The sequence below is a fragment of the Ursus arctos genome, unplaced genomic scaffold (genome assembly GCF_023065955.2).
Source record: "Ursus arctos isolate Adak ecotype North America unplaced genomic scaffold, UrsArc2.0 scaffold_34, whole genome shotgun sequence".
Lineage (NCBI taxonomy): Eukaryota > Metazoa > Chordata > Mammalia > Carnivora > Ursidae > Ursus > Ursus arctos.
Window position 1 is genome coordinate 4,388,123 of NW_026623030.1, and position 16,744 is coordinate 4,404,866.

Consider the following 16,744-nt stretch of genomic DNA (forward strand, 5'->3'; position numbering starts at 1 on the left):
TAGCTGTGCTTCCCACCCAGTAGGAAGGTGACTGGATGGCAGGGAGGGCCAGGGACAAGGCCATGAATCTTCTGGAACGCAGGGGCAGTCCTGGGAGGTCTCAGAAAAAGCCCTTCAGGGAGCAGTTGGTGGGTGGGTTGATGAAGGGGGCTGCTGGGCACGAGCGGTGACTGGACAGAGGACAGGACACAGGTGGGAGGGTATTCAAACCATTTACTAAGCAAATTCTTACCCTCCCCACAAGCTGCAAAGGAGGACAGGGCCCCAGCTCCCCCCTCAGGATCTGGTGCCCATAAGCCTCTCCTGGGGGCTGCTGGGGTGAGGCAGGGAGGTCCAGGCCAAGTCTTTTAGTCCCCCTGGGCTCAGGCCCCGCTGTTGGGGTAAAGGCCAGCTGTATACATCCCTCTGGCAGCCCAGGCTGGGGCCCCTGGGCTCTCCGTCTGCCCCGCTGGAATCGGCAGGAGCCGCTGGGGGGGATGACGGCATCCAAGACCCTGAGGGTCCGGGAGGGAATTGGCATTGCAGTCCATTGTCCACTCAGCCAAAGGGACCCGCGCCCCACCCACATCGGAGCAAGCTCTGCGCACAGAAAAAGAAACCGAGCAAGTCCTCCCAAGTGCGCGGCTCCTGCTCAGGGCAGGGCGCGGCCCCGGGCCGGGCTAGTGGCTGTTGGAGAGAATGGGCTGCGGGCGCGAGCAGGGTCTCGGTCGGTGCGCCACATCCAGGCACAGAGCCGACCATTCCGCGGAGGCGGCGCGGGGCGGCCTAGCCTAGGCTGCGGTTCATGCAGGGCTCCCCTAGCCAGTCCACCGGCTCGTGGGAGTGGCTAGCGCGAGGGGCCCCGCCGAGTCCGGCGCCCTCAGACGTAGTTCTTCTTGTCATAGTCGCCGGTGGCCGTGGGCCGCCGCGACACGGAGTACTTGACTGGGAAGCTGAAGTCGGGGCGGCCGGCGCAGACCCAGGCGCCGCAGCACACGAGGCCGCCCCCGCACATAAGCAGCGCGGAAGCCGCCCAGCCGATGTACAGCGCCGCGCCCAGCTCATACTTCTGCGACATGGGCACCGTCGGGTCGTAGAACTCGCGGACCACGATGTTGGCGAACCAGCAAAGCGGCACGAGCGCCAGTAGCCCGCACAGCGCGTAGAGCGCGCCGCCCGTGAGGGCCACCCGCGCCTTGGCCGGGCCCGGGGCCACGCAGGTGGTGCACTGCGCGCCCGCCAGGGTCACGAAGAGCGCGACGAGCGCCAGCAGCACTGCGCCCACGGTGAGCGCCCGCGCCGCCTGCACCTCGGTGCTCAGTGCCAGCACCGAGTCGTACACCTTGCACTGCATGTGCCCCGTGCTCTGCACCACGCACGACATCCACAGCCCCTTCCAGGTGGTCTGCGCCGTCACGATGTTGTGGTCCAGGAAGGCAGTCACCTGCCACATGGGCAGCCCGCACGCCAGGATCAGGCCCACCCAGCCCACCAGACACAGCACCAGGCCGAGGATCTCCAGCGCCGCCGACCCCATGGCTGGAGGCGAGACGGGCGCCCGACGGCCCCCGGAGCCTCCGGGCGGGGTGCGGCGCGAAGTGGCGGTGCCTCGTTGGAACGGCTTGGCGCCCTGAACCGGCCCTGGTGCCGCTGCGCCCGGGCGCCCAGCTCACCGCCTCCTGTCCGCGGTCCCGGCAAGTCTGCAGCACAGCCTCGGATCTGCGGGTGCCTGTGGGGGTCTTCCCATTTGAAGGTTCGGGGGCGGACTCTGCCCCGCGGGCCCGGCCCCTGGTCCCCGAGCAGCCAATCCGCGCGCCGGCCATCGGCCCTTAGCCAATCACAGGCGCCCCCTGCACCTCGAGTTAGGGAAACCATTGCCCTTGGGGGTAGCGGAGGGAGCCGGGACCGCTCCCCGCCGGGCCGCGCGGTCCCCGAGCCCTTCACCCGCTGTTGTCCAGAGCTCGTTCCAGACCTGGGGTGGCTGGGCGTGCGTTCCCCGGGCCACCTCCCTGTGTCCCAGCCTCTCCATTTCAGGAGCCGCATGACTGCACCAACTTCCCCCGCTACATCCCGGAGTGAGAGTGAAGGTCTTCACCACCCAGGCCAGCTCCACTCTTGCCTGGCCAAGGTTTGCGGGAACCCCCCACCATCACCGTCGCGCAGAGGTTTGCGTGAGGGACTCTTGGGCCCCTTTTCTTGGGTTAGCCAATTACAGCTCGGCCTATTACTACAGGAATCTCGCTCTGGAGTCCAATCCCATCCCTGACCCCTTCCCCACGCCCTTACTGCGCGGTTCCCCTCTGGGTCCTGACATCACGTCTCCCAGAGGCCAAGAAGCCAGGCAGGCCTGTGCGGATCAGACTGAAATCTCCAGCCCACGGTCCTGACCAGCACCGCTGCCCTGCCGGTCACCGCCTCGCTGGGGCCTGAGGCCCCAACAGGAAGCAGGTGGAACAGGGGCCTTACCGCCACCTCCGGAGACCCTCACTCTGCCCCTGCCGCGGGGACTTCCCAGACCTCTCAACCTCCACACTGGCTGCTCCTCTTCCTGAGATGCTTCCCATCCCCCATTCTTGGAGGCCCAGCTCAGGCGACACCACTTCGGGAAGTCCCCAGTGTTCTCCAGTGACTCAACAAACAGGCTCTTCTCCTCGGAGCAGTCCTTGGCCCCAGGCTTGGGGGCCTACTCTAGCCCTTAGAGAGGAGAAACACAAAGGGACACAGAGGTGCTGTGCTCTGCCCTCCCACCAGTGGCAGTGGTACCCCTGGCACCCCAGGCTCCAGGCCACCCTCCGGAAGCCAACTTGGAGTTTCCTGGCCAGGAGGAAGAGCCCCCATCCTCGCTGGAGGGGGGAGGCTCGGGATTTCCGGGCATTCTTCTGCACAATGGCCCAGCCGTTTCTCGAAAGGCCCGCTGGGATGGACATTGGGCCCCCCTGAGACTCAGGTGGGGGCACCAGACCCTGCAGCCCAGAACCCCATGGGGGCACCAGCCCTGTTCTGGAAGCTCCCCCCCCCCCGCCCATCAGCCCTTTTGTTTCCAGCAAAGTCTGTACTGTACAGCAAAGTATTGCACTGAGGTGGCTGGGACCCTGGTTCTTTCCTCTGGTCCAAAGTGCTTGGCTCTGCTGGACAGGGCCCTCCACAGAGAAGGCCTAACTAACATTGAGGTCAGCCACAGCCTAGGAATTTCGATAAATCTGTCCCTCCTGGGACCCGATCTCTTCTCCCTCTGCATATGGCTTTGAGATACGGCCGATACCCTGTTCATCCAGCATGGGGAAGCACCCAGGGCAAGTTTGCTGGGCCCTGAGTGTGAAGGTGGGAGGAGGGAGCACGTTTTACCTCTCTCCTCATCCTCCAACCTCCTTGATCCCTGCACAGGATGGGGTTATGTGGACCACTGGCTCCTCCCAGCCTCCCTGCTTCCCTCCTGCCGCAAACTCCTTGGCCATTCTCCCTCCACCTTTTTGGACGTCCCTTCCTCTTGTCCACTCCAGGGAGCTCAGCTGTACCACCCGTCCAACCCTCCCAATCCTGCTTCCTCCTGGCCTGAGTCCAGGCACCTTGCCCAAGGTCCCCCGCCACATTCCGCACTGCTCTCTTCCCAGGACGACTTCTGTAGACCCCTCAGGCCAGCTGGGCCCCAGCCTTGCCCACTCAGGCTGTTCTCCTCAGGGCAGGTAGGCCATGCTGGCAGGGCCCTCTCCTGAGTCACACTCGGCCTGAAACCCACATCATGGCTCGCACTGCCCGTGGACAGAGTGCTGACTCCTGGGAGCTGCCTGGGGGCCTTGGGCCTGGCCAGTGCAGCAGCACACACTCCATGCTCTGTCCTCTGGCCCTCAGGCCGGTCTGGTTCTCACCCATGGCCTCTTCTGCCTGCAGTGTGTCCCTCGGGTGGAGGCTGCTTGTTTAAGTTGTGCTGCTGAGATCACTTGCTCTTGGACACCTTTCTGCTCCTGTCCCCCAGCCTTGCTCGCAGAGGCCCAAGTTGGAACTGTCCGTCCATTTACTGGTTTTCCCCATCACTACCCAGGAATGAGCTTCCACACAGGGGCCATCTTCATGCGTCTCTCCCTGGCGAGGGGCTTCCTGTGTTTCATGGCGGACCTCTGGCCATGCCACCCCTTCTAGCCAGCTTGGAGCTGCAGCCAGCACAAGGATCTCCCCCTTTGATGCCCACCTGCCCCTCTCTCTCCACCATCATGGGCCTATCCCAGGGTTCACCCCCAGGCTGGCACCCCAGGGTGGCCCCAGCAAGCCTCTATCTCTTTGGGGACAGCTTCATAGTATTTTGGGGACTTGATGAAAAGGCCTTAGTCTCCACCTATCACAATCTGTTGATCCCAACACAACTGTATTGGCCCAGGCCTGCAGTGGAACCAGAGCCACCTCAGACAGGCCCAGCCCAGACCTAGGAGTGGCATGAGGATGTGCCCTTCCTTCCATTTGTGGTGGTCTCCTGGCCATCTGCTTGGCCCTGAGCACTGTCTCTGGGTGGAGGGCACACCCAGCCAGCTCCTGCCCTCAACCAGTAATTGGGTAGGACCATTTCAGGTGAGCCCATGGCCGTGGGGTAGAGAGATGGCAGTGTGATACAGAATGATAGATCTCTGAGGAGGTGAGAGTTCAGCCAAGATCGAGGAAAGAAGTTCCATGCGAGAGTCCAGAGGTGGGAAGGGGCCCGGTGACTGGGGGGCACATGGAACTCCGTGAGACTGGGGCAAGACAGTGGGCGAGGGCCTGATGGCTGAGGTCAGAGGGATGTAGGGCTGGGCAGGGCCATGACTCCCTGATCTCTGGAGAGGGGCTCCCAGGCCAGCGCGCCAGCCAAGGCCACCTGCTCATCTACAGCTATTGTTCTGCTTTCCCAGGGGAAGTGCGGCAGGATCTCATTAATTGTGTGAGGGAAAGGCCTGAGTCAGCAGAAAAGCCAAGTTTATCTGGAGCAGCGCCGACTGACCCTGCGCCAGGGTGATCCAGTGACCTTCCAAGGACAATCTAAATTTAGGCTCCAGATTCCTGGGGACTGGGGTTTGGGAAGCTCCTAGTAGCCAATTTCATTTCAGAGGAAGTGAAAAACAACGTTCCTTCTATCTTTTGGCTTCGAAACAGTTAAGGATATTTTTCTCCAGTGCAGCAGATGTTTGTAGAGTCTCTGATCATGGAACGCCTCCCAGTGCCCTTTTGTGGTGCTCCCAGAGGCAGCATGAATCCTCGGATCACCCGGCCCTGCTCTAGGAGCCTAGGAGGGGGACAGGGGCTTGCGATGATGTGCAGAACACCCTTTGACAAACAGCCAGTGAATTCGCAATTCAGACTAGTGGATTGACCTCTCCTTGCTTTGGTTTCCTGGTTGGTAACAAAGCCCTCCACAATGGAGGCTGCAAGTTTGGAGGGGAGGCTGTCACCAACGGCCCTCTGCCGCCGTTCCTGAGCACCTTATGGGTTCCTGAGATGTCTTCCCTGGCTCCCTTGACCTTTGTGGTTCATCTGACTTCAGTCCTCAGAGCAGATGCCACTGGCTGTTTGTACAAATTGGAGGATGTTGTGCCTCTAACTTCCCCAGTGGGTAGAGAAGTGGGGGGCAGGGAGCTCTGGTTGACAGAGACCTAGGGTCCTGTAGACCCCTCGTGCCTTCATGGACTGTACCAGATGGTGTCTCTGCATAGTCCAGCCCCCTTTGAGCCTGGAGGGGGTGAGCCAATGGCAGTAGTGCCCTCAGGGGCAGAAAGTGGCCCTCCAACCCACTCCCACTCCTCACCTCTCATGTCTGCACTGCTTCCATGGCTTCTCTGTCCACCTCCTCTCCCTAAACCCCTTCCTTCTCTGATTATTTCCTTCTCTGCATGCTGCATTTTGCAACAATTTTATATTCTTTCCACTTAAAATCATAAAGTGATTCTAGATCCTCCTTTTTCATTTAGCATCATATTATAAACATGTCTACACTTTGTTAAAAACACCTTCATGGGGGCACCTGGGTGGCTCAGCCGGTTAAGCCTTTGACTCTTGATTTCAGCTCAGGTCTTGATCTCAGGATTGTGGGTTCGAGCCCCTCACTGGGCTCCACACTGGGCATGGAGCCTACTTAAACAAAACAAAATGCCCTCATGGTGGGAAAATGGCCTTGGGGCTTGGACAGAGGCAAGATGGAATCTATCTCCACCATTCCCAGAGGTGGGATGTGACTAGGACAGTGTGTTCTGAGGTTCTGTAAAATGAGGATGATAATGGGCTTAATTAACATCAAAGGGTTGTCAAGGAACTTAGTGGACAGCATTCCCTGGCTCAAGGTGAATGCTGAATTAACATTAATGATGATGATTAATTATACAACCATCCCTCCAGACATACTTCAATAAAAGATGATTTTTCTGTTATAAATAATATTGTTACCAAAGTAAGCCTTGGCATTTTTATGATTTCCTCAGGAAAAATTCCTCAAAGAATTTTAGCTTACATCCAGGAGGTTGTATCACATAGACCCCTTATCCGAGTATGCGGGGTTTTTTTGTTTGTTTTTAAAGATTTTATTTATTTATTTGACAGAGAGAAACAGTCAGCGAGAGAGGGAACACAAGCAGGGGTAGTGGGAGAGGAAGAAGCAGGCTCCCATCGGAGAAGCCTGATGTGGGGCTCGATCCCAGAACACCGGGATCACGCCCTGAGCCAAAGGTAGACGCTTAACCGCTGTGCCACCCAGGCACACCCAGGTATGCGTTTTCATTGCCTATCACCAGCATTGGGTATTCACAGTTTTAAAAATATACTTATTGAGTAGGTAAAAAATGATATCTTTGACTCTCATTTCTTTGAACAGTAATGTTGTTAGAATTTTTTTCAGTTTATATTGCCTATTTTTATTTCCTCTTTGGTGAATTGTCTGTGTACCTGCATAAATACAGAGCATTGATGTTTTTCTCACTTTATATGTTAGAAACATTAATTGCTGTCATGTATGTGGCACATACCTTTTGCCATTTGCTACTATTACTGATTTTTTTTCAGGATGTTATAGAAATTTGAATTTTTGAGTATTTGAATCTATTAAGGTTTTCCCTGTGTGACTTCTATCTTTATTTTTAACTGTTAAAAAAATCCTTCTGCATAAAAAAGATATAAGTTAAATTATGTTTTCTTATAGTTTTCTTCTGCTTCTCCTCATGCCAAGGAGGGCTTCCCATTCTGACAAAGATGGATGGGACTAAGCAGATTAGAGTTCTGCTCAACAGCAAAATGGAGGGGATAGAGAAAAGAATAAATAAATTTGAAGATAGGGGCGCCTGGGTGGCTCAGTCGTTAAGCGTCTGCTTTCGGCTCAGAGCGTGGTCCCGGCGTTCCAGGATCGAGCCCCGCGTGGGGCTCCTCCGCTAGGAGCCTGCTTCTTCGTATCCCACTCCCCCTGCTTGTGTTCCCTCTCTCGCTGGCTGTCTCTCTCTGTCAAATAAATAAATAAAATCTTTAAAAAAAATTGAAGATAGAGCAAGGGGATTATTTCATCTGAACAAGAGGGAGAATGTGGAAAAAATAAAAAAAGAACAAAGCCTTGGGGAAATGTATGATGATAACTAAAGATATAACGTCCATGTCATTGTAGTCCCAAAAAGAAAAGAAAGGAGGTAGGGATTTAAAAAAAAAAAGTAGTCAAAGAATTAATAACTGAAAATTTCCTAAATTTAGCAGACAAAACAAATCCCCAAATCCTTCAGATTCAAAATGTTGCCTGAATCCCAAACAGGATAAACCCAAAGAAAATGACACCAAGACACATCATAATTAATTTTCCGAAAACTAAAGGCAAAGAAAAATATTGAGAAGAATCAGAGAAAAAGGACACCTCACCTATAGGGGAAAAACAAATCAAATGACCAAGGATTTCTCACCAGAAACCATGGAAAACAGAGAAAGTAGCACTTCTTTTTTTAAGTGCTGGAAGAAAAAAAATGTCAACCCAAAATTCTATATCTAAATAGATTCTTCAGAAATACAAGGGAAATAAGTATATTCTCAGTTGCGGGAAAACTAAGAAATTTATCACCAGCAGATGTACCCTAATGGCTGAAGGATGTTCTTTAAACAGACAGGAAATGATAAAAGGAGGAATCTTGAAATATCAGGAAAGAAGAACACGGTAAGCAAAATCCTGGTAAATATAACAGACTCCTTCACCTCTTGAGTTTGCTGAGTTATGTTCGATGCTTGAACCAAAAATTATTGCACTGCCTAAAATTGTTCTCAGTCTAGGTAGAGGAAATATCTAAGATAATTATGCTATAGTTAGTGGAGGGTAAAGGAACGTAAAGGGAGGTAGGTTTCTACACTTCATTCTAACTGGTAAATATTGACACCAGTAGACTTTGATGAGTTATGCGTATTTAGTGTAATCCTAGATCAACCATTAAAAAGCTATACAAAGAGGGGCGCCTGGGTGGCCCAGCGGTTAACCGTCTGCCTTCGGCTCAGGGCGTGATCCCAGCGTTATGGGATCGAGCCCCACATCAGGCTCCTCCGCTGGGAGCTTGCTTCTTCCTCTCCCACTCCCCCTGCTTGTGTTCCCTCTCTCACTGGCTGTCTCTATCTGTCGAATAAATAAATAAAATCTTTAAAAAAAAGCTATACAAAGAGATACACTAAAAAACACTATAGATAATTCAAAATGGAATTCTAAAAGGTGTTTAAGTAAACCACAGGATGGCAGGAAAATAAACAGAGAAACAAAAAGAGAGAGAGTACAAACAAATAAAAATCAAGTGGCAGACTTAAGCTTTACTATATCAATAATTACATTACTTTAGATGTATATGGTCTAAATACAATTAAACAACAGAGATTGGTAGAGTAGACAAAAATATAACCTAAATACATGCTATTTAAAATTAACGCACTTTAAATACAATGCCATGTGTAGGTTGAAAGCAAAAGGATAGACAAAGATGTACCAAGTACTAAGATGTACTAAGCAGAGTGGCTGTATTAATGTCAGATACAGTAGACTTCCTAAGAAAATTACTGGGCATAGACTAAAACATTACTTAGTCATAAAGAGGGTCAATCTATCAAGAAGACATAGCAATCACAAATGCATATGCACTATACAAAAGAGCTGGAAAATAATGTGAAACTGATAAAACTGAGTGGAGAAATTGACAAATTGACAATTATAGTTGAAGCTTCAATATTCCTTTCAATTGGAATAGAACAACTGGACAGAAAATCAGGAAGATAGAAGAACATTCATACAGTACTACCCAACAAAGCAGAATACACATTCTTTTCAAGTGCCCAGACAACCTATGGCCAAGACAGACCATATCCTGGGCCATAAAAAAGAACAAATGAACGAAAGAAAGAAAGAACCTCAAAATTAAATGAAAGCAAAAGTTGATTCTTTGAAGTCAACAAAATTAACAAAGTTTAGTTAAATTGACCTAAAAAAAGGGAGAAGACTCAAATTACTAAAATCAGGAACGAAAGATGAGACACCACTTAATGAATGACCTTACAGAAATAAAAACTTATTATAAGGGAATATTATGAACAATTATCTGCCAACAAAGTAGATAACTAGGTGAAATGGATGGATTCCTAGAAACACAAACTACCAAACCTGACTCAAGAGGAAATAGGAAATCTGAATAGATCTGTAACAAGAGGTTGAGTTAGTAAAAAACAAACCAAAAACTGCCAAGAACGAGAAGTGGAGGACCAGATGGACTCACTAGTAAATTATACCAAATATTTAAAGAACTAACATCAATCAATCTCAAACTTTACCAAAAAACAGAAGAGGTGGGAACACTTCCTAACTCACTCTATGAGGCCAGCATTGCCCTGCACCAAAGTAAAAACTAAATATGTATATATATATATATATATATATATATATATATATATATATATACAGGGAGAGAGAGAGAGAGAGAGACTATACAACATGACCAACTCCAAATGGGATTTATTCCAGGAATGTATAATTGGGGAACATCTGAAAATCAATTAGTGCAGTGCACCATATCAAGAGAATCAAGACAAAAACAATATGATCATCTCAATAGACACAGAAAAAGCATTTAAGAAATCTATTATCCTTTCTTGATAAAAACACATAGCAAGCTAGGAATGAAAGGGCTCCTCCTCCCTCTGATAAAGGGCATCTATGGAAAACCCACAGCTAACCTCATATTAATGATGAAAGAATGAACGCATTCCCCCTGGGATCAGGAATAAGACAAAGATGTTTGTTCTCACAACTTCTATTTAATATTGTACTGGGGATTTCAAGCTAGGCAGTGAGGCAAGTAAAAATTAGAAGGCCAAGATTGGAAAGGAAGAGGTAAAACTATCACTATTTGTAGATGACATGGTATTGTATATAGGAAATCCTAAAGAAGCCACTAAAAAATTATTAGAATTAACAAACAAGTTTATCCAGGATACAGGGTACAAGATTAAAATACAAAAACAATTGTGTTTCTACACACCAGCAATGAACAATATGGAAATTAAGAAAATGATTCCGTTTGCAACAGTATTGAAAAAAATACTTAAATAAAATACTTAGGAATTCAACAAAATAAGTTAAAAACTTGCACTCTGAAAATGACATTGTTGGAAGAAATTAAAGAAGACCTAAATAAATGGAAGAATATTTCATGTTCATAGATCACAACATTTACTATTGTTAAGATGGCAACACTCCCCAAATTGATCTACAGATTTAACAAAACCCCTATCAAAATCCCAGACAGCAGAAATTGATGAGCTGGCCCTAATATTCATAGTGAAATACAAAGCACTGAGAATAGCCAGAATGATCTTGAAAAAAAAAACAAAACTGAAGGACTCCAAACTGATTTCAAAACTTACTACAAAGACTGGAGACAATGCAAGAATTCTGCTTTCACCACTCTTATTGAATATAGTGCTGGAAGTTGAAAAGGCAAGAAAAAATATAGAAGAGATACAGATCAGAAAGGAAGAACTGAAATTGTCCCTATCCAGTTGTAAGCTAAATAGGTTCTGGGGATGTAATGTACAGCGTGGTGACTAAGGTTAACAAGTATTGTGTATTTGAAAGTTGCTAAGAGAGTAGGTTTTAAAAGTTCTCATCACAAGAAAAAAATTGTAACTATGTGAGGCATGGATGTGTTAAGACAACTTATTGTGGTAATCATTTTGCAATATATGTATCAAAATCATTATGTTATACACCTTAGACTTATACATGCAGTGTTATATGTCGATTATATCTCAATAGAGCTGGAGGAAAAACTGTCCCTTTTTGCTCTTGACATAATTGTCAATATTAGAATTTCACGGAATCGTTTTTAAAAGGCCTTAGAACGAATAAATGAATTTAGCAAGATACAAAGATTCAGGATCAAAGTACAAAAATCAGTTTCCTTATCTATATCCTAGCAATGAATCCATGAAAACCAAAATTAAAAATACATCATTTACACTAAAAACCGGAAATACCTAGATGTAAATCTAATAAAATAGGTACAAAAGTTGCATGCTGGAAACTGCAAAGCACCGATGAAAAGAATCAAAGATCTAAATAAATGGGAAGGCATTCTGTGTTCGTGGATTGGAAGACTCTATGTGATAAAGATGTTTTTAATGCAATTCCCTTCAAAATTTCAGCAAGATTTCTTATGGATATAGATAAGATTGTTCTAAAACTTGAAAGGAAAAGAAATTAAAATAGCTTAAACAATTCTGAAAAGTAAGAATAAAGTGGGAAGAATCACTCTATTTCATTTCAAGACTTATTATATAGATGTTAATATATTGCTTATTAGGGAACAGAGACATTGTTCAATGGAACAGAATAGAGAACCCAGAAACAGCCTCACACAAGTAAGTACAGTCAACTGATTTTTGACAAGCATGCAAAAGTAATTTAATGGCCCAAAAGAATTGAAAGCAGAGACTCAAAAAGATATTTGTACACTAATATTCATAGCAGCGTTATTCACAGACAAAAGGTGGAAACAACCCAAATGTCCACCAATGGATGAATGGATAAACAAACAAAAGTTGTATATCCATATAATGCAGTATTATTCAGTTTTTAAAAAGGAAGGAAATTCTGACACATGCGACAACATGGGTGAACTTTGAGGACATTATGCTAAGTGAACTAAGCCAGACACACAAGGAAGAATATTGTATGATTCCATTAACATGAGATACCTAAAATAGTCAAATTCATAGAGACAGAAAGTAGAATGGTGGTTGCCAGGGGCTGGAGGGAGGAGGGAATGGGGAGTTGTTGTTTAATGGGGACAGAGTTTCAGTTTGGGACAATGAAAAGTTCTGAAGATGGATGGTGGTGATGATTGTGCAGCAATGAATGTACTTAATGCCACTGAGTTGTAAAAATTGTTAAAATGGTAAGTTTTATGTGATGTAAATTTTACCACAGCAAATGAATAAATAAAATCTTTAAAATAAAATAAAATAAAATAAAATAAAATAAAATAAAATAAAATAAAATAAAATAAAAAGCAACTCAATGGGGGAAGGATAATCTTTTCAACAATATGGTAAAGCAACTGGATATCAATAAGGGGAAAAAAACCCTCAATCTAAACCTCACGCCACTAAAAAAGTCTCAAAATGAATCCTGCTTTAATTGTAAAATGTAAAACTAAAGAACTTTTAGATGATAACTCAGGAGATGGGTATTAAGGAGGGCACATATTGCATGGTGCACTGGGTGTTATACGCAAATAATGAATCATGGAACATTTCATCAAAAACTGGGGATGTACTGTACGGTGACTAATATAACAAAATAAAAATTATAAAAAATAAAAAATAAAATGTGGTTTTATATTCAGTAAAAAAAAAAAAGATAACTCAGGAGAAAATCTTTGATACATAGCCATGATACCAAAAGCATGCTCATAAGTGGAGAAAATGATCAATTAACTTAATCAAAATTGATTTTCTCTTTGTGAAACACTTTCAAAAGAATGAAAAAGCAAACTACATGCTAGGAGAAAATATTTGCATTCCACATATTCAATAAAGGACTAATATCCACAATGTGGAAGAACTCTCAAAACTCAGCATTAAAAAAACAAGCAATCCAATTAGGAATGGGGCAAAACCACACAGAAACCCTTCACCAAAAAGGATGGCAAGTGAGCAAATGAAAAGATGTTCAAATCACTATCCATTAGAGAAATTAAAATTAAGATTTTAAGGATGACATGATCATTACATATTTAAGGATGAGATGTCATTACATTTATTAAAACAGTCCAAATAGGGATGCCTGGATGGCTTAATCAATTGAGTGCCCCACTCTTGGCTTAGGTTCAGGTCATGATCTCAGGGTGGTGAGATTGAGCCCCATGTAGGGCTCGACACTTGGCAGGGAGTCTGCTTGAGATTCTCTCCCTCTTCCTTTAATTCTGCCCCTCCCCCCTTATATACACAAATAAATCTTAAAGCAACAACAACAACAGCAACCAAAATTAAAAAATAATGACAACACCAAATGCTAGTGAGGATGTAGAGAATCTGAATCTTTCATACATTGCTGGTGGGAATGTAAAATGATACAGCCACCCTGGCAAACAGTTTGGCAGTTTCCTAAAAAACTAAACACACACTACCATATAGTCCATCAATTTGCACTTCTGGGCATTTATTTCAGAGAAATAAAAATTTATGAGTGCATGAAAACCTGTACATGATTGTTAAAAGCAACTTTATTTGTAACAGTCCCAAACTGCAAATAACCCAAATGTCTCTTAATAGGTTTGTGGTTAAACAAAACTATGGCACATCCATAGTATGGAAGAGTACTCAGCAATAAAAGAGACCAAATGAACCATTGAAATACACAATAACTTGGTTGGGTCTCAAGGGTATTAAGTGAAGAAAGATAACCCCAATTGGTTACATATTCTATGATTCCACTTCTATAAAATGACAAAATTATGGAGATAGAAAGAGATTTGTGTTTCCTAGGGGTTAGGGATTGTGGCAGAAGAAGAGGGTGGGTATGGCTATAAAGGGATTGTACAAGGTAGATCTTTGTGGTGGTGGCGGAGTAGTCTATATCGTGAATTCAGCAATGGTTACATAAATCTACACATTTGATAAATTACATGTACAGAATTACATATACACTTTGTGTGTACATAGTGATATAGAATTATACACACACATTGTACCAATGTCAAATTCCTGATTTTGATACTGCACTATAATTATGTAAAATGTAATCACTGGGGATAACTGGGTGAAGGGTACACAGGACCTTTTTATACTATATTTGTAAGTTCTTGTGAATTTAGTTCAAAAATAAAATGTTTTTAAAAGCAAAATAAATATTTTTTTGCAAGCATAGAAGAGCTGACAGAATTCATCACCAACAGACAAGCACTACAAAAGATATTAAAGGAAGTCCTTTAGGCACAAGGTAAATGATAACAGATGGGAATGGGAACGTAAACAGAGGAATAAAGAGCGCCAGAAATGGTAAATATAGGAATCAATTCAACAAATTTTAAATTATTTTTTAAACCTTTTTAAAAATACTTTATTGTTTAACACAAAAATTATAACAATGTATTGTGGGGATGGACAGGTAAAATGGATGGCAATATTTGCACAAAGTCTGAGTATTTATTATTATTATTATTATTATTATTATTATTATTATTAAATATAGTTAACATACAATGTTACATTAGTTTCAGGGGTACTGTGTAGTGATTTGACAAGTCTATACGTTATGTTATGCTCACCACAAGTGTAGCTACCATCTGTCACCATACAGGCTGAATATATTATTGTAAGGTCTATAAATTATATGTGAAATCATACGATATCACATGATAAGAAAAAAATCTATACTAGAAATAAGAAAAGTAACCACTAAAAAGATAAAACAGACCAAAGAGATACAGTTAATAAGCAAACAAAGGAGATAAAATGGAATCTTAAAAGATACTTAACCCAAAGAGACAAAAAATTAGGAAAAGGAAAACAAACAAGAGATGGGATGAATAGAAAAAAATAGCAAGCCGATAGATTTAAACCCAACCATCTTAATAATCACATTAAATATTAATGGTCTAAATCCCAGTTAAAAGACAGAGATTGTCCAATTTGATTTTAAAAGCCAGATCCAACTATATGCGGCCTACAAGACTCTCATTCTAAATAGAAAGATACAAATAGGTCAAAGTAGAAGGGTGCTTCTGGTCTGAACAAGAGGGCATAGACTCATCTCTCCCTACTCCTCTCCACCAAGTACAATGACAAACTCTGGAAATAATTCAAGAGTCACTCAAAGGAGAACTCTGAAAAGTGGTAAGAGGAAAGTAAACTGGTTTGGGGATCCAGAATTGAAAGAGCAACATAATGGTAGGGAACTATAAGTTCCCCACCCACCAGGAGAAGGTAACATGCTTCTGGTGTCTCCCACCCCCCAACATAGCAACAGAAGACAGCCAAAGTGGGTTCACTTCCCTGGAGCTAATGGGAGGCCCTCTGACAACACCTAGCACATTCACAGCACCATCAAAGGGAAGAGGCCGGGGGAGAGCTCTCTTTCTCTGCCAAAAGATAACAGGTGGCTGGGGGTCACTGGCATGGGCAACTCTGCCACAACAAGCAGCCTGACTTGGGAAGCATCTTTGAGGACGATGAATATCTCTTATGGTAGCAAAGTCGAGAAAATCTCTGATTTTGAATTTGTTTATTTAAAGCAACACCAAACCAAAGGAAAAGTCTTACTCCATTGGCCAGAGTCTCATCGTACAATGATCAGACTTGAGAGAGTTTAGGGTGAAGGCTGCCTGGGCTCTGAGGTGGGGCTGTGGGCCCCAGAGTTGGAGTGACCCACACCATATGGAAATGAACTGGAATGGAGGCCAGAGGGAATGTATGTGAACAAGGTAATAGTGGTGAGCTGATTTTCTTTTCTTTAGTTTTGTCTCTTAACTTTTCCAGTGTCCATGTGTACTATGTGTACACTGAAGCAATGAATACCAACAAGAGGCAGGGAAGCACAGTGGCTAGAACCCAGGTTCTGTGGCTGGGCTGTCTGCATTTAAATCCTCCCACTAGGTGACTGAATGCTAGGTGGGTTTACCAATTCACTCAGCTACAAGGTGGAAAGGTAAGGACAGCTTCCTTTTGGGATATGGTAAGGATTAAACCAGCTCATGGACTAAAGAGCTTAGAGCAGTAATGGCCCATAAGAAGTGCCTACATTTTAGGGCTACACTTTTTTTTTTTCTTTTTACTAGATTCGTTCCTGGACTCTTTACTATTTTTTAAAGATTTTTATATATTTATTTGAGAGAGAGAGAGCATTGTGAGTTGGGGGAGGAGCAGAGGCACAGGAACAAGCAGACTCTGCGCTGAGCACAAGGCTGACATGGAGCTCGATCCCACAACCCTGAATCATGACCTGAGCTGAAATCAAGAGTTGGACACTTGACCAACTGGGCCAACCAGGTGTCTTCATTCCTGGATTTTTAAAATATTTTTGTTGCAATTTTGGATCATATCTTTTTAAAATTGTATTTTCTAAGAGACTTTTGCCAATATATAGAAATGCAAAAGAATTTTGCTTCAAATCCAGCAAACTTATTTAATTCCAATAATTTACTTGCAGATGTCTTTGGGTTTTCCATATAGTCATATCATCTGCAAATAAGTTTTGTGTTTTTGTTTTTGAAAGAGAGAGAGAGAGAGAGAGAGAGAGAGAACGTGCAGGCAGGGT

General features: G+C 44.9%; 1 protein-coding gene across 1 annotated transcript; it reads right to left on the bottom strand.

The window, feature by feature from the left end:
- Positions 1-196: 196 nt before the first annotated feature.
- CLDN5 (claudin 5) lies at positions 197-6,376 on the bottom strand. Its single transcript, XM_048221576.2, is given in 2 exon segments — positions 197-1,649; positions 1,651-6,376. Coding segments are annotated over 2 exon segments (942 nt in total). The 5' UTR covers positions 1,803-6,376; the 3' UTR covers positions 197-859.
- Positions 6,377-16,744: the final 10,368 nt, after the last annotated feature.